General features: G+C 41.2%; 1 protein-coding gene across 1 annotated transcript in view; it reads left to right on the top strand.

The window, feature by feature from the left end:
- The window catches only part of Tet2 (tet methylcytosine dioxygenase 2), an 83,935-nt gene extending 72,960 nt beyond the window's left edge, over nucleotides 1–10,975 (top strand). The window contains exons 10-11 of the mRNA XM_038311230.1: nucleotides 5,886–6,237; nucleotides 7,609–10,975. Of these exons, the coding sequence (XP_038167158.1) occupies nucleotides 5,886–6,237; nucleotides 7,609–9,068 (1,812 nt within the window). The 3' untranslated portion in view covers nucleotides 9,069–10,975. The remainder of the gene's footprint in view (nucleotides 1–5,885; nucleotides 6,238–7,608) is intronic.
- The last annotated feature ends 7,319 nt before the right edge of the window (nucleotides 10,976–18,294 follow it).

The following is an 18,294-nucleotide window of genomic DNA, read 5'->3' as shown; positions in this document are numbered from 1 at the left end:
ACAGGGAGGCACATTAGTAGACAAGGACAATGTTTGGCAGTCACTTTCTTTTGTGTCCTGCTTGCCCAATTAGAACAGCGTACTGTCAGCAGTCAAAACAAGGGCATTTTCTACGGCATGGACGGGCTCTGTGTGAGCCTTGTCAGTTTGGATGCTCACCTTCCTGGACCTGGGGGGAGTTGGGAGGACCTTGGACTTAACATAGTATAGGGAACCCTGATGACTCTTTGGCCTGGAGAGAGAGAGTGGGGGTATGGGTGGAGGGGAGGGGAGGGGGGAGAGGGGAGGAGATGGAAATTTTTAATAAAAAAAAAATTTTAAAAAGAAAAAGAAAAAATAAAAAACTATGCTATTAGGACATTTTAAATGCCATATTCTGTAAATCTTTGAAGTGTTTGAAGATGACCTGTCTATCTAAAATATATCTTTGTTTGACCTTGAAACCATACCTAATGTGACTACAAGTTCAATTATAATAGGTGATTAATTACTAACCTGCAATTTCTTATTATCCTAAACAGTTGGTAATAATAATTTTCAAGGACTAGGAATTTGCTTTACATCATTAAATGAATTGTATAGGTACAATACCTTGACCAAGAAGAAATGTATATACAGTATGTTGTACCAAAATTAATCTCAAATTTGTATCAATATATAAAATTTGTGTATAATATACAAAAGTCCAATCCAATGTAGAACATTTAAAACTAGTAATTTCTTTTTAAAAGTAGATTCAATAATCTACCTTTTATATTATCATATCTATATCTTCTTTTTTCTTTTCAGAGTAGATTTAATAATTTACCATTTTATCTTATCATATCTGTATCCCCTTTTTTCTATTCAAAACAAGAACCTTGAATTTAATTTCCTTTGTTTAGCTTTTTTCCTGACCATTACTGATAACAGCTTGTAACCAATCTCCCTAAACAATGACAAATATTCATAACCCAATGAAAGACCAAAAGCCACCCACCCCACCTCTTGGGAAAGTGAAAGTCATATTCTTAAATTTGCTTCCTGCTCTCTGGGGGTGATGGCATCTTTAGGGAATCCTGAAAAGAAAAATTTAGGTTAATTGTCTAGTCCTGGGAAATGTAGCTGTATCATTTGTTGTCCAGTCTGTGTGTAATGGGAAAGTGCAGGACTTATGGCAAGTCATGGCTAGAGCAGTCTGTGAGGCTGGATCATATCAGCTAGCAACCTTGAAATTGTTCTGAGCAGTTTGTAGTCCAAAGCCAATCTTTAGGGGGTATTTTTCAACCCCACGATCCTTATGAAGACTTCAAAGATTACTGTTAGGTGTGCCCAGGTTTCACTGCAGAAAACTGATAGAGACTTAAACCCAAAAATCATATACAGGAAGGTAGATGAAACCTTTTCTTAGAATTAGTTAATACTCTATATAACCATTAATATCAGGACAAAAAGTTTAATATATATTTTATAATATATACTTATAATACATATTAATCTTATATACCAAGAAAAGTTATTAAATAGTCAATATAAACCAAAGGATCATGAGATTGGTAGCAATATAATAGTCCTTAAATATTTGTTTTTCTTCTGCCCCATATCAGGTGGCTCTTCTGACATGAGACAAATTTTGGATTTCACTTTAATAAACATACATGTATTTAGAGAAGGAGAGAGTCACACTCCAACTCCAAAGCCAGCTTTGATTTTTAATTAGACTGGGACTACAAAAAGACCGTTTGCATTATGTATCTGTAGAGAACAGTAGAAACAAACATTTGGAAAGACTTATGAAATTTTATCATGTTAGAAATGTTATATACCAAAAGGGCAACTTACTCTTTTTCTTGAGTCAATTTTCATAGATGATTTGTACTTTTTCTTCAGATGTCTCATTTTTCCAGTGGTCCAGTCCTTAGCTTGATATCTTCATTCTCCTGAAAAAACAAAACAACTTGAATTTTTGGGAGATTCTATTATGGAAAGTTATAGCTGATGAAGTAAAAGCATTTGTTAGTTTTATAGCATAGTTTATATTAAATGGAAAACCCTTCCCCAACTTGAATTTTGGGGAAATTCTCTTATATCTGATAAAGTAAAAGCATTTGATAGTTTTATAGGATAGTTTATACTAAATGGTCATGGTGTTTGATGAACTATCATCTCTTCTAATTAAGAGGTTGCCTCCTGTTCAAATCAAATCTTTATCAATTTGATGGTATCCATAGCTTTTCTTTTCCTGTGGAAATAAAAGCAACACTCCTTCCCCAATGTAACATATATCTCGCTTTCCACTCTGAGGTCAGTATATCTTTAAAGTGTATTGACTGATTTAATTCTGTAGTTTTTTTCTACTATCCAACGTATCTCCACAGCTGTTGTTTCTTTCTCATTAGCATTTAGAAAATTAAAAGTTAATAAAGCATGATGCAATCTATTTTGGGGGTAGTTATCATCCCTTTCTGTTTATTTATCCTTTAGAGTTTGATTTGATCTTTTTATAACTGTCTGGCCTGTAGGATAGTGTGGTACACCTGTAATATGCTTTATATTAAAATAAGCAAAAACTGATTGTCATAACCTCTATCAAATGTGTGATTACTGAATCAGCCTTTTCCAAACTCAAAGCAGTTTTCCATTGAAAACCTAAATGAGTATCAAGTGTGGTGTACATATTTTAGTTTTCTAAATTCTACACAATAGAACACATCCATCTGCCAGATTTTATCCCTCAGTCGGTAGAGCATGGGACTCTTAATCACAGGGTCATGGGTTCAAGTTTCACATTTGGCACCAAATGTAGCATAAATACTAAAAACCCAGAGACAGATATTAGGGTTCAACCTGAAGATAAGAAAATCAAATCATCCAAGTCACTATAGAGCTCTTACATCTACTAAATCTTCAGAATGAAAGAGAATGAGTTCCTGTCTCGTCCCGCCGTATATTCCTCTCTAATGCTGGGATTATAGGCATGCACCACCACCGCCCAACCTCTATGGATAACTACTGTTGCTGCTGGGATTAAAGGTGTGTGCCACCACTGCCTGGCCTCTATGACTGACTATTGTGACTATTTTGTATTCTGGTCTTCAGTCAAGCTTTATTTATTAAAATACAAATGACATATCATGACAACCACCTGTAACTCCAGGTCTAAGGGATTTGGTACATTATTCTGGTCTGGTTTCTGTAGTCATGATAACTCGTGTGCAGAGAAACAACACATCCATACATACAATTGAAAATCTTCTCTTAAAAAAAATCAAACTTCAGCTTTAGGTATGTAGTGAACTATAACCTCACAGCTTGGAAAAGAAAACACATGCGTACACACACAACCGTTCCCAAGACAAGGTTCTGATTCTCCTTGCGGAGAAACAGAAGTGAAAAGCACATTTTCACTGTCACAGTTCGTAATGTGCAGGATTTGATCATTCAGCAGCTGAGGAAGTGGTTCAGCCAGGAAAGTACTTGCCTCCAGCTTGAAGAATTGAATTGAGTCCCCTCTACCTATGTAAAAGCCAGTGCTATGACAGGCACCTTTAATCCCAGCATAGGGGAAGTGGAGAAAGAAGGATCTCTAAGGCTTGCTATCCAATCACCCAGCCAGTGTACTTGAGACTCAGTGAGATACTCTGCCCCCCAAAGCTAAGGTGGGAAATAATTGACACCCAGTGTCATGTTCATGACACATGCACATTGAGTCCAGAGGAGCTCATTATACCTACATATTACAGTGGACACAATGGGTTGACACATCCTTGGTTATAACACAGGCTCTGATTCAGAGCTATCAGCCCTAGTTGAAGTTAGACCGAAGAAAAGAAACTGCTCATAACCCTGTCAGCCCTGGCCATTGATGGCTGTGCTATAGTCTGGAACGTGGAAGAAACATAGTAGCTCAGTCACGTAGTCAGTTCTTCATTCTAGCAAAGTGATTGTGTTGGCGGAGACTGCTTACTCATTCCTGACTGCCTGGACCAAAATAATTGCACAGAAACTCTATTAATTAAATCACTGCTTGGCCAATAGCTTAATCGTCTTTCTAGCTAGCTCTTATACCTTAAGTTAAGGTATAAGATTCTGTTAATCTGTACATCACCATGAGGCTTGTGGTTTACCAGTAAATGTCCCGGGCATCTGTCTCCTTTGCTGGTGGCTACATGGTGTCTCACTGACTCTGTCTACTTTCTCTTCTACCTTTGCTTGGAACTCCCGCCTTGGTCTATTCTGCCCAGCTAGAGGCCCAAAGCAGCTTCTTTATGGAGTGGGAACTGAGAGTATACCTGCCTTGGAATGATCACAGGTTCTACAGGGCAAGATGGAAAGGCACTCTGGATGAGAACTGAGCAGTGATAAATATGTAAGAGAAATGTATTCAGAGACATGAGTTTGGAGAACATTCTTCACAATTCCTTGGTCACTTAGAAAGATTATATTCCTTTTAGGGGATATCTCCCACTCATTTTATAGCTACTTGTCCTTTAGGTCTTATTTTCTCCATTTATCAAGTAAATATTAAAGTCTTTTATCAAAATGACGATTATAGTTAAGGAAAGAAAATTACCTTTAAACTATTAAAGCAAAAGAGGGCACATGAAACTGTACATGAGTTATATCTGTGACCAGATCATTTTTATTTTAATTGGTATCTTGTTAATTTTTACCTTTTTGTGGTGGGAGGGGGCTTCAAGTTAGGGTTTCTCTGTGTAGACTTTCCAGTGTTAGAACTTGCCCTGTAGATTAGGCTGGCCTCAACTCACAGAGATCCACCTGCCTCCTGAGTTCTGATTTAAAGTAATGTACCACCACTACCCAGCTGTAAAATTTCTTAAACATAGCAAAATTTTTAAAAAATTTGCTTATTTTTGTATGTGCACTGATATCTTGCCTGCACATATATTTGTATGAGGATGCTTGATCCCCTGGAACTGGTGTTACAGACAGGTGTTGTAGTGATGAGGTGAGTAGGCCTGCTTTTCATCCCTCCCGGATCCCACACGGCTAGCTTTATACCCGAAATAACAACACACAAACTGTACTCATTTAAACACTGCCTGGCCCATTAGTTCTAGCCTCTTGTTGTCTAATTCTCACATCTTGATTAACCCATTTCTAATAATCTGTGTAGCACCATGGAGTGGTGTCTTACCGGGAAAGATTCAGCATGTTTGACCTGGTGGCTGGCTTCATGGCGAACTTCTCAGAGAGGAGAGGCATGGCGATTGTCTGAGGCATCTGCCTCACTCCCAGCATCCTGTTCTGTCTACTCCACCTATCTAAATCCTGTCCTATCAAAAAGCCAAGGCAGTTTCTTTATTAACCAATGAGAGTCCTCCATCAAGGTGTGAACTGTCATGTGGGTGCTGGGAATTGAACCCAGGTCCTCTGGAAGAATATACAGCACTCTTAACCACTGAGCCATCTCTCCAGCAAACTTTTTAAACATGGATAGTTAGGAGTCAGGTCTGAGGGCAGCCGAGCTGTGTCGTGCTATCCCCCTTCCCTACCCATTGCATATGGTAGTCACGTAGTTAGAAGCAGGCTATAGCTTCTTGAAGGAAATGATCTGTCATGTGTGTTTAATATGTGGAAAGCAGGACACAGCATCATTTCATCTGGAAGAAGCACGTCTTCTTCCTTAAGTTCTAGCTAGACGTGCATGACAATCACTCGTAGTGATTCCTGATAGACTTGAAAAAGTATCAAGGGGAGCTTGTCTTTTCTCCCTGTCTTCAGTTTGTACATTGTCTTCATTAATAACAGGCATATCTGGTTTTGATACTACACACATGTCCCTGTTTCAACACACATGTGAATACTAGGAGGGAGGAACTTTAGCCTGTATACGCTTCTTTTGAACCTGCAACTGAGCCTGGACCATTTCCCCTCCCCATCAGGTGTGCACCCTCACTAGAGAAGACAATCGAGAGATTGGAGGACAGCCTAAGGACGAGCAGCTCCACGTATTACCTATGTACAAAATTTCTCCTGTGGATGAGTTTGGGAGCACCGAGGGTCAGGAGGAGAAGATTCGGAAGGGGTCCATTCAGGTGCTGAACTCTTTCCGGAGGAAGGTGAGGATGTTGGCAGAGCCGGTCAAGAGCTGCCGACAAAGAAAACTAGAGGCCAAGAAAGCTGCAGCTGAAAAGCTGTCTTCCCTGGAGAACTGCTCAACTAAGAACGAAAAGGAGAAGTCTTCCTCACGCACAAAGCAGATGGAAAGTGCAAGCCATATGAAACAGCTGCCAGGTAAACTCCGCATGGCCCTTGTGGCCTTCAGCACTGGGTGACACCTGTATGTGGTAACAGTCGTGGTCTGAGTCCATAGCACGATCTTCCCGCAAGTGACCAGGTCCAGGCTTTTACTGGCATTGTTAGAGTTGGTGTACCGTCCATCTCAGACTAGAGGGGCATTGGGGTTGTCCTAAATGTAATAAATAACAAAACGTATAAACGGGTCATTTATATGTCAAAAGTCGTGTGAATCATGCAGGGACATTTCACCAAGTTTAAGGAGGGAGCATTAGGACCTAAAATGGGGCAAGAGGGGAGCACAAGACCTTGAGTTAAATATATAAGAAACTGCAAGTAAAGCCTCTCAGAATACAAAACAGATCACACTGGCAAAAGAGTAGATGGGAAGGGAGAAAACTTTGGACTGCTCCAAGTCTTTAGGCCTAGGTAATTAAATAGTGCTATATTGAAATGAGTTTGAAAATGCAATTGACAGGATAAAGGGTGAATTGAGTATATTTTTCCATAGACAGGTTTGGTCTGGTTTAGCTAAAGTTCCACACTCATCAAAAGAGCTTCTGGCTGTGGTTGTCCTCATAGAGAATGGCCTCAGAGCCCCTTGCCTTATCTATGGTTGGAGCTACTAAAAAGAAATCCAGTTTTTAGGATGTATATGTAACTTAACCGCCAATGAAAAGAATGTTCTTTCAATTTAGCTTACCACCTCTTGGCTTTTAGAGATGAAAATTCCCTTCTTACTGGTTTCTGTGATGGAAAACTGTTCATGTCTCAATAGCGCCACAGCGGGTCCATTTAATAGTTTGTAGCTTACTTTCTACAAGGTGCTCTCTAGAGTTGTGTAAATTTCCTTCCTGGGAAGTGTTCTGATGAAGTAGGATTCACCAAGTGTGTAAGATCCTTTCTAGGTATTGATAAATGCAATTCTTCTTGTCGTTCTAATTATATAACAAGTCCTGTCACATGCCAGACAATTGAGAAATAAAATAAAACATGTTTCCTCCTCCAGGAACAATAGAGGTGGGGGGGGCACTATTACAGTGCAGTCACTGCCTTTCAGACTATGTTTGCATAGACGGTGAGGACTGGGCTAAGTTGAGGAAGGGCTGGGAGATAGGTAGAGTGAGCAGAAGCATTTTGAATGACTCTGGTGGACACACATTTTTCTTACTCACAAAATGTAGCATTAAAAGCTCAGCGCATTTATTCTAATACTTCAGACACAAAAAGTTCTGCTTGACAATGTTCAGAGCTCCGGCTTTCCTTCACCCTTGCTCGCAGAGACTGTCTGTACTGTTGCATATATTTAAGAATCTCCACTAGAGTTTTTAGAATAACAACCAGTATTCGTTCCTGCTCTTTCCTTAGAACAATTGCGACTTTCGGGATCTGTCATCCAGCAGCCCCAGCCACTTCAGAGGCACCTTCAACAAGTGCAGCGGCCACACCAGCCACAGGCACAGCCACCTCAGCCACAGCCACAGATCCTGCAGAGTAACTCTCAGTCTGAGTCCATCGGCTCTTACTCTACCAACCCATACATGAGACGGCCCAATCCACTTAGCCCTTATCCAGGCTCTTCACACACTTCAGATATTTATGGAGATACCAACCACGTGAACTGTTACCCCACCTCATCTCAAGCTGCAGCGTCCTATTTGAGTCCTTCTGACCCCATGAACCCTTACCCTGGGCTTTTCAATCAGAATAACCAATACGGAGTGTATCAGTGCAATGGGAATGTGTCTGTGGACAACTGTTCTCCTTACTTAGGTTCTTACTCCCCCCAGTCTCAGCCCAGGGATCTGTACAGATATGCAAGCCAGGAGCATCTGACCAAGCTGAACCTACCACCCATCCACACATTTTACCAACAGAGGTTTGGAGACGGTCCCTCTAAGTACTTAAGTTATGGAAACCAAAATGTGCAGAGAGAGGCCTTCAGCAACTGTATCATAAAACCAAATGTACACCACCTCGCAACCTTCTCTCCTTATCCCGCCCCTGAGATAGATGGCCATTTCATGGGAGCTGCCTCCAGATTGCCGTACAGTATGAGCAATCCACACACAGACTACGGAAACAGCGAACGCCATCCACCTCCTCAGACGATCCACAGCTACACCGCGGCGGCTTCGGGCATGACGAATAGCTCCAATCAAGCCTTCCACAGCAAGGAGAGTGACATGCTCTCCCACACAGCTAATGGGCTATCAAGGGTGCTTCCAGGGCTGAATCATGAGAGTACTGCTTCTGCCCCAGGTCTATTACACAATCTGACTAACAGCAGTCAGGAGAAGCAACCTGGGGCAGCAGGCCAGGGTGTGGCTTCTTCTGTGGAGGACAATGACGAGGTCTGGTCAGACAGTGAGCACAGCTTTCTTGATCCTGACATCGGAGGGGTGGCTGTGGCTCCAACTCATGGCTCGCTTCTCATCGAGTGTGCAAAGCGAGAGCTTCATGCCACAACACGGATAAATACTCCCGATCGGGTTAATCCCACCAGGATCTCCCTTGTATTTTACCAGCATAAGAACCTGAACGAGCCAAAGCATGGCTTGGCTCTCTGGGAAGCCAAAATGGCTGAAAAGGCCCGAGAGAAAGAGGAAGAGTGTGAAAAGTATGGACCAGAGCATGTGTCTCAGAAAAGCCATGGCAAAAGGGTAAAACGTGAGCCCATGGAGCTGCAGGAACCTTCTGAGCCCAGTTACCTGCGCTTCATCCAGTCTCTTGTTGAGAAGACAGGGTCCCTGACCACAGACTCCACGGTGACTACATCTCCATATGCCTTCACTCAGGTCACGGGGCCTTACAGCAGATATGTATGATGCTGTCCCTTACGCCAGAACACCAAGAACAACCTGTCAGTGATATAGCTCTCACGGCATGGGCAACAGGGACAGGTCATAGCATCCATGACAAATGCAGTGTGTGTGTGTGTGTGTGTGTGTGTGTGTGTTTGTATGTGTTTGTTGGGGGGAGGGATGTCAGCTCACCAGCAAAACAGGGATTATTTTTACCATTGCACTTAATCTCTACTGACTTCCCAAGCGGTCCCTGGTGGCATTCGGGAAAAAGACCAAAGCATCCTATGCAAAGGGAAGGTAGGAAGAGAATGCACCACAGTTCATAGTTTCGAAACCACTGGTTCTCTTATTGGCTGAGGTCGTGGGTGTGAGATGCTTCCCCAGCACTCCACACACGTGACCACTTCTAATACCAAGTTTGCATCGTCACGGGACACAGTACTGTAGTAGTACAGTTGCAGGAATCACCTGGTGCTGATCTATGGTGTGCTGAATACTGGAATTATGGCTTTTGAACACGCAGTTTTTACTGTAATCTTAATATTAACTTATTTATCAAAGAAGCTACAGGACGCTTACGTGAATAATGGCAAAACACTGAATTTGTTTGGGTGTTACATGAAATGGTGCTACAAAAATGGTGTCTTTAATAGCTGAAAAGTAAATGCCTTTTTTTTTACCATGCTGTCAGTGCAGTCTGGTGCCCTTGAAGAACTGGGGTACCTTTCATTTACATTTATGTCTTATTTACTTATTCTTATACAGCTTAGTTTTTTAAACGTGGACATTTTAAAGGCCTCTGGATTGTGCTCATCCAGTGATGATGTCCTTGTAGGACAATAAACATAATGTGTACATACACACATTTTTATATGTGCAAATACATGTATATTGAAATATTTTAAGTGGTGTTTTAGAAGCACTTTGCCTACCTAAGCTTTGGCAACTTGAACAATGCTAAGGTACTGAGACGTTTTAAAAAAAAAAAAAAGTTTACTTTCACTTAGGATTAAAAGTTTATTTTTTTTAAAAAAAGGAAAGCTTTTAAAACATTTGCTTTTAGCCATGTATCTGCTGATGAGCAGTACTCATTGCTGACACGGCCTGTGAAGTCCAAACCGAAGCTGAATGGATGTGTTAGTCCACAGAACACGTGCTTTCTGGTGCTCATCTTGATGGCTATAGTAACGGTGTGACGAGCTCGTTGCTTCTGTGTGTGCAGCTTGGTTCTCTGTTGGCTGCAGACAATCACTAGCTGCATGCTCCAGACCCAGCATAGCTTGTCCGCTTTCAGCCCGCACTGTCTCGTGGAGCTGTAGGTGCTCCGGGACAGCGGGCTGCCTTCGTGTTCCTCGTGCATTGTCATGTCATCTCTTTGCTTAAGTGTCCTCCTTACCAGGAAGCTGGAGTGGACTGACGCCTGCGTAAGATGAGCAGACAGGGTCAAGTCCATGTGAAATGGTTGGCTACAAAACAAAGCAAAAACCCTAAACAAAATAGGCAGCTGGTTTGCTGTGGTGATTTTAAATCATAAATTTGTATAAAAAAAGACGAAAGAGTTGTATAGTAAATTAAATTGTAAAACAAAACTTTTTTAATGCAATGCTTTAGTATTTTAGTACTGTAAAAAATTAAATATATACATATGTGTATATATATTATATATATATATGAGATTGAAGCAAAATTCACATCACGATGGTGCTACTCAGACTGCTACACATAGATGCTAATGTGAGCTAAGAATTGATTAAAAGTTTGAGTAATGTTCCTACTTGTCATATACCTCAACACTAGTTTGGCAATAGGATATTGAACTAAGTGAAAGCTTATAGCATTGTATACCACCATTTTTTAAAAGTCTTTTTTTATTATTATTAAAACATACCGTTTTCAATACTTGATTTCTTAGCAAGTATAACTTGAATTATAAAAATTCAGGGATATTTCAACTTGTTCTCCTTATGCCAACATGTCATCTGTGTTTATGTAAAGTTGTCAGTTAATATATTTTTTTTCAGGGATTTAACTCTTTTATTTTGAATCCCTCCTATTTTGCTTGTACATGTACTGATAACTGAAACTAATTTTGTAAATTTGTCAACTTTTAATTATAAAGAAAAGCATTTTTTTAATGGTCTGGAGAGTTGTGATGATTTTTAACGAAGTAAAAAGCTTAAAATAGAATGCACTGACCTGATAAAGGGAAACTTGTGAGGTCAAAGGTCATCACATGGCTGTTGGCCAAATCCTCAAAGGTTTTTGATCTAGTAATGACTACAGGTTCATATCCATGAGTGTCTCGAAACAGTCCTGGAATCTGGTGGTGTGCCGTGCAATAGGACTCTGTTACATTGTGGCCTAAAAAGAGTGTTGCTTACCAGCTTTTCAAATAAATGGCTCCATGATCAGTGGAGGAGACCTTTGTAATTTATTGGTCACATTTTGTCATTAAAACTTTCAGAATGTCTGCTTTGCACACAAAACCACAAGGTTAATGGTTTTCCACACCACGATGTTGAATCCATAACATCGGCTTCTTGTAGGTGCGTTTGGCCATCTTGAACCAGTCATTCATAAGGAATGTTTGCTTTACATGTCACCCACTGTCATTTGTCAAACTGCTGGCCAACAGGAGCAGGAAGTGTGGTTGTGAGAGGATGGGTCATGTAGGAAGAGAGGCAATTAAATGACATCCAACCTCTCAGTTAAATCAAGTGGAAAGCAGATCAGAGATTTGCTTCTATAGGAATGGGTTGACTACAGGGCCATACTTGAAAGTGCTTCTGCATGGTGTCAACATTACTTGAATGAATTTTTCATCTTGATTGACGCACAGTGATGTCTAGTTCACTTTACAAGGTAGTTGTTAACTTGTTAGGAAAATCTTTTGCAGTTTGACACTAAGATAATGATCTCCTGTGTGCATTTTTCTATGGTTTATTTTTTTTTAACTTAGTTTCATTCATGAGATGTTGGGTTTGTTTATAAAATCTGAGGGTGGTTATAAATACTGTAAGTATTGTAATGTTATGCAGGCTATTTGAAAGCTGTTTATTATTATATCATTCCTGATAATGCTATGTGAGTGTTTTTAATAAAATTTATATTTATTTAATGCACTCGAAGTACCCTGTTGCAGAAGTTTTTGTTCCACAAATGAGGTAAAATGGGAAGAACTGGGTTTTGTCATCTTCTGGATACTTTTCACACTTTTCACACAGTTCTTGTACATGTTAAACTAAAATGAAATGAATACCCCAAAGATGGTTATTTAGTCAGGATATCTGCCCATAACCCCCCTTTCTGCTCACTTTCAGCCTATTTCCTCTGCACATATAGACAGGTAGCCAGGAATGGAATGATCCCAACAGCTGATCCTAGGTTAACATCTTAGCTCGCGGCATCAGCTGGTCCATATTCCCAAGCGTAAGCCCTGGTCTGAGTCTAATCTCAGCTTATTCGTGGCCACTCTTAAATTTTCATTTCCTGTCTATCAAAGGCCTCCAAGGGTCTGCTGCAGGAAAAGTTGCTTGATCCATACCAGATAGGCCTGTCCCATGTGGTTTTGGGGAGCTTGAAGCAATAGTGCCCTCAGCCACATCTATCCTCTGCATGTGAACCAGGCCAGTTTGCAACCCCACTGCACTCTGGCTGCAATGCTTCCCAGATCCACAGGTTAGCAGTTATAAGGGTCTTGTAGCCTACCTTTTCCCAAATTAGAGTGCAATCATTTTCACCATGCTTGTAATAAAGAAATTTCCTCTTCCAGATTTTTTTCTTTGGGCCTAGGGACAAATTTGATGCAAATGGTGCAGACTTTGGCCCCTGGTAACTTTCAGGTCACACTGACAGACGCCTCCAGGACTGCCCCAAGTTAGCGTGCTATGAAGAACAGCCCATCAATGTTTTCTAGTTCAATCTGCTAGGCATACTCTATCTTCAGTCCTTTCGTGACCCATCATCTACCTGAACCTCCACAAATTCTCACTGCCCACCTTTGCAAGGTCAGGGAACAATCAAACACTCCAAAGCACAAAGGCTTTTTCTGCTAGCTCCTTCGCACCCTCAACCCACTAATGTTCAGAAGCTGGGCATGCTGTCAGCACACTGGAAAAGGAGCTGGAGGCAGGCCAGCAGCTGAGCTTGCAGGGGATTTGAATGGATAGACAGCTGGATATGACAGATGAAGCCGCATTCACCAAGCTTTATTGGCCCTTTCCCTCTCCCAGAACGGCCAAGAACAAACCTGTGCAAAGCTGCAGCCCTTAAGAGTATAACCTGCTGCCTCCCTGAGCCTTGAGTTGCTTTAAAACACAACAGTTCCCACATTAGCTTCAACTCCTGCCTAATCTGCTCAGGAGAATCACACTGCAGGTGAAGTGACTTGCTTCAGCAAGACACATGCCCCTCATGTCCCCGAGAGCTCTAAATTGGTGCTTTGGGTATAAAAGCCATCTGGAGGTGAGCATTCTGTCAGAACAGGATGGTAGGGGAACATTTCTTTCCAGAACTAAGAAGAGGGCTGACCCTGTTCCAAGAAACATTTGCTTCTTGACTTTATCACTCATCGGGCCAGGGGGTCATGTTCTTTCTGCTTACATCCCTTCCTCCCTCCCTCCAGGAGAAAATGAACACAAAGAATACTTAGAAAGGAATTAACTGTAATTTACATTATTCCGGTTTTAACAGTGCGCTTCAGAACAAAGGTTCTTTTGTTCTGATACATTTGAGGCCACCTGTCTAAATATCCATCTTACCAGGTAATTTCTCACAGATTTCTCTGCTTGTCTGCAACAGGCTTTTTCTTTAAAGGGGCCGCTTTTCCTAACAGATACATGCGATGAACATGCCCTTAGCAACTTCTCTTTTCTGCAACTTCAATGATGCTTAATCTACTCAATTTGACACTTCACTCTCTAATCAATTCTTCATTCAAGCTGAAATGAGAGTTCTACTTAGGTACTGAGTGAATTACTAATTACAGAAAAGTACTTTGCTGCCTCTCCCCTCTCTGGGCAAATCCAGATGGGTTGAATTCACAGGACTGAGGATTCATAGGCAAAACTCCCTTGCTTTTATCCCTTGCTTAGGAGAAATGCGTGTGTGTTAATGTGATGTTATAATCCAGTGGTTCTCAATGTGTGGCTCACAACCCTGCTGGCAAACTTCTATCTCCAAACAAATATTTACATTACAATTTATAACAGCAGCAAAATTACAGTTACGAAGCAGCAACAAAAATAATTTTATGGTTGGGGGTCACTATAACATGAGGAACATATTAAAGGGTTGAAGCATTAGGAAGTTTGAGAACCACTGCCTTAACCCACGTCATAGTCACCATTTGCTGTTGTTTGAGACAGGATCTCTCTATGTAGTCCTGGCTCTTTTGGAGCTCACTATATAGACCAGGTCAGCCTCAAACTCAAGAGATCCTCCTATCTCTGCGTCCCAGGTGCTGGGATTAAAGGTATATACCACCATGCCCAACCTCCTTAAAAAAACACATTTTGCCTACATGCATGTGTGTGGGCCAGGTATGTGCCCGGTGCCTACAGAGGGCAGAAGAGGGTGTCATTCCCAGCACTGAATTTACAGCTGTCTATAGCCTGTCATGTGATGTTCTGTTGTGGAACAGAACTGCAGTCATCTGCAAGAAGAGCAAATGCCTTTCACCACCAAGACACCTTCTCAGTCCCACAGTGGTCTCTTGCCTGCAGCTTTAAGAAGTGTAATGCTGGAGACAGTGTCTGGCTTTGGGTTTAACTCGATAGTATCATTGAACCGTGTCTAGAAGATCAGCACACTGCATCCATCATAGTTATGGTGAGGACCGGGTAGGAATATGAACATTAAGTAGAATATTAGTGAGCCTTAAGAAGATACTGCATGTCAACATCTCCTTTGCCTCATGACAGAAGATTCTTTCCAGTGACGAGCTTCAGATGCCCCAGTGGACAGGATCCTAACTCCCTTCTTGAGTTTTATGCTGTGAATGAGAAGGACAAGTGGCCTCCACAGTTTCTTGTGTTTGACTCATTGGTCTCCAATAGATGGGGCTACCTAGGGGAGGCTTTGGAGTCTTGCATGCCCAAAGAAGGGCATCTTTGCATGATTCTGGCCTTGGTCTTGATGTGGGAAGTCCTTCTGTATATGTGTTGCTTTTATTGGTTAATGAATAAAGAAACTACTTTGAGCCTATAGCAGGGCAGAACAGAGCTAGCCTGGGAAAACTAAACTAAATGCTGGGAGAGAGAAGGCAGAGTCAAGGAGAAGCCATGGAGTCACCAAAGGAGATAGATGCTAACCACCAGCCAGAACCTCACTGGTAGGTCGCTAGCCTCATAGTAAAATATAAAATAATGAAAATGGGTTCATTCTAGATGTAAGAGCTAGCTAATAATACCCTTAAGCTATTGGCCAAACAGTATTGCAAATAATATAGTTTCTGTGTGATTATTTTGGGAATCTGGGTGGCCGGGAAATGAGTCTGGACAGTCAGGAAACAAACAAGCAACTACATGGTCCCACTTCTAGGTCATTGTCAATAAAATATAGTGAGAAATACTGTGGTTCCTGTTACCATCTCTCTTAGTTTCTGCTACACCCTCCCTACACATGCTTTGAATGTACCTGTTGTAGAAGTAAGAATGAGTGCCACAGAGGGGGCTATACCTCCTGCCACAGTCACTCCTCTTGTTGAGGCATAAGTGGCTGACCAGAGAACAAGCATTTCAAACCCCACAGCACTTCAGCCCATGATAGTAGCAGGTGTACCATCAACAGAGCCTGAGGAAACCCCCAACATTAACAGAGGTCAGCACTCCCATTGTGGGAGTGGTCATGCTATGCACTCACACATTGTTGTTCATACCATACCTGCCTACACTGCTAGTGTTCCTTCTCTTGTAATCACACAGAGGCAGGGGTCCTCTTCTATGCCACCATGCTGCTTAACATTGCGAAGCCACTATTCAAAGTCAAAGAAAGGATGAGCACATGATGTCTGGTGAGAATCAAAGCCAATATTGTCTAAGAGGGTGATGTGCCAAGGTACATCTTCAGTGAAAAGTCCTAAAACTAAGAAGGCAACTGATAAAATTGATAGAAATCTCTAATCTATCAAGTATAAAAATCTGCATAGGCAAAAAGTATGCAAAACAAGTTAATATGATGTCTTAAGAATATAGCTGTCAGCTGGGTGGTGGTGGCTTACACCATTAACCTCAGCACTCTGGAGGCAAAGACAGGCAGATTTCTGAGTTCAAGGCCAGCCTGGAGAGAGTTCCAGATAGCCAATCCTACACAGAAAAACTCTGTCTCAAAAAACCAAGAAGAAGAAGGATGAGAAGGAGAAGGAAAAGAGGAGGAGGAGGAGTAAGAGGAGGAGAAAGAAGAGGAAGAAGAAGAAGAGGAGGAGGAGGAAGAGGAGAAAAAGGAAGAGGAGAAGGAAGAAGAAGAAGAAGAAGAAGAAGAAGAAGAAGAAGAAGAAGAAGAAGAAGAAGAAGAAGAAGAAGAAGAAGAAGAAGAAGAAGAAAGAAAGAAAGAAAGAAAGAAAGAAAGAAAGAAAGAAAGAAAGAAAGAAAGAATACTTTTAGAGTCTGACAAGACTCTAGTGGGCCAGCTAGCCAGGATTTCATAGCAATTCACAAGAAAGACCCTGTATAAAAAACAGGTTGAAGGTGTAGCTGGAAGTTCACTGTCTTAAAGCCACTTGGTCCCAAATACCCAGCAGCCACTTCCCAAATTAGCATGCAGAGGCTTAACATTACTTGTAAAGTGTTCACCAATATCTCAGGCTTATTATAAACTAGTTCTTCCATTTTAAGTTAACCATATTCCTTACTTATGATCTGCCATGTAGCAGTACCTTTTTTCAGTACAGCATGCCCATATTGCTTTCTCTGGGTCTGGCTGGCATCTCCTGACTCTACCCTTTCTCTTCCCATCTACACTTCTTTCCTGACTACCAGACAATCAATGTTGTATTAAACCAATTTGAGTGACAAATCTTTACAGTGTGCAAGAAGATTATTCCACAGCAGGAAGGTAAGGAGCCTGACCCAAGGTTGTCCTCTGATTTTTATATGGGTAGTTGGGCATGCATGGAACTCTCTCCTGATGAACAGAGGTAGAGGGAGGGGCTGGGTGAGTAACAGGTGAATAAACAAGTTATGATAGCAGACTAAATCAAGCAATCAGAATTTGAAGACAGGTCATATGAAATATCCCAACCAGAAACACATATGAAAGACAGGAAAAGAAGAAGGGGAAAGAAGATTGAATTCAAGATATTTGTGGAAACATAAATGAAAAATAAATATGAAAAATTTTAAGACATAAAGTCAAAAAATGTTCAAGGACATGTTAAATGTATGTATGTATTTAATAAAATACCATAAAGGTGCTAAGTTTGGGGAAACTACAGACACATGTGCATGGAAGGCTTAGATTCCTCTAAACAGAAGTAAGCAGAAAACATGCTTAGCAAGTGTATTATACCCAAATGACTAGAGCACAAGCCAGAGAAAGAAAATGAAATATACAAAAGAAAATCACTATCATATTTAATTGTTCCTCATATTAGATCAACTGCAGATTTATCCAGGAAGTCCTGCAAGCTAGGGCACAATGCTATGATACATTCTAGGTCCTGGTAGGGAATTACCTACAACCATGAATACTAAAACTACGTAAATCTTGAGAAATGAGGAGGAAACAATGACCTCACAACATGAAACAAAACGAAGGAATTCATGGTAACCAGGAAGTTCTACAGAGATGCAGAGATAGCCCTCCCTCGAGAAAGGAAATGCAATTATCATGAATATACATGAAGATTCAGAAACAGATGACTGTTGAGACCCCAACACAAGCCTTACATTGAATAGAGTTCAAACTGGGGCCAGGTAAAATGGCACACTGAATGCTACTACATGGTCCAAGTGACTGTGGGAAGGAAAACAGGGAAATAAGAGAGAGACTATTCCAAACAGGAAAAGAAGAGCTTCTAGAACTCATAAAAAATCAAAGCAGCAAAGGCCGGGAAGCTGAAAGTCCAGGGGAGAAGAGGTGACATACCAAATCAAAGCAAGCTTAACACAGCTCCAGCCACATGGCTTTCCAGCAGGAGACAGGAAAGAGAAGCCAGGCTGAAAGCCAAATGCCCTGGTATGAAGACATGTCACCTTTGCACTAAAAACAAACCAATTTTGAGACAATGACTCTTGAGTGACAGAATCAT

The sequence above is a fragment of the Arvicola amphibius genome, chromosome 14 (assembly GCF_903992535.2).
Source record: "Arvicola amphibius chromosome 14, mArvAmp1.2, whole genome shotgun sequence".
Taxonomy (NCBI): Eukaryota; Metazoa; Chordata; class Mammalia; order Rodentia; family Cricetidae; genus Arvicola; species Arvicola amphibius.
This window is presented reverse-complemented; position numbering and strand designations above follow the sequence as displayed.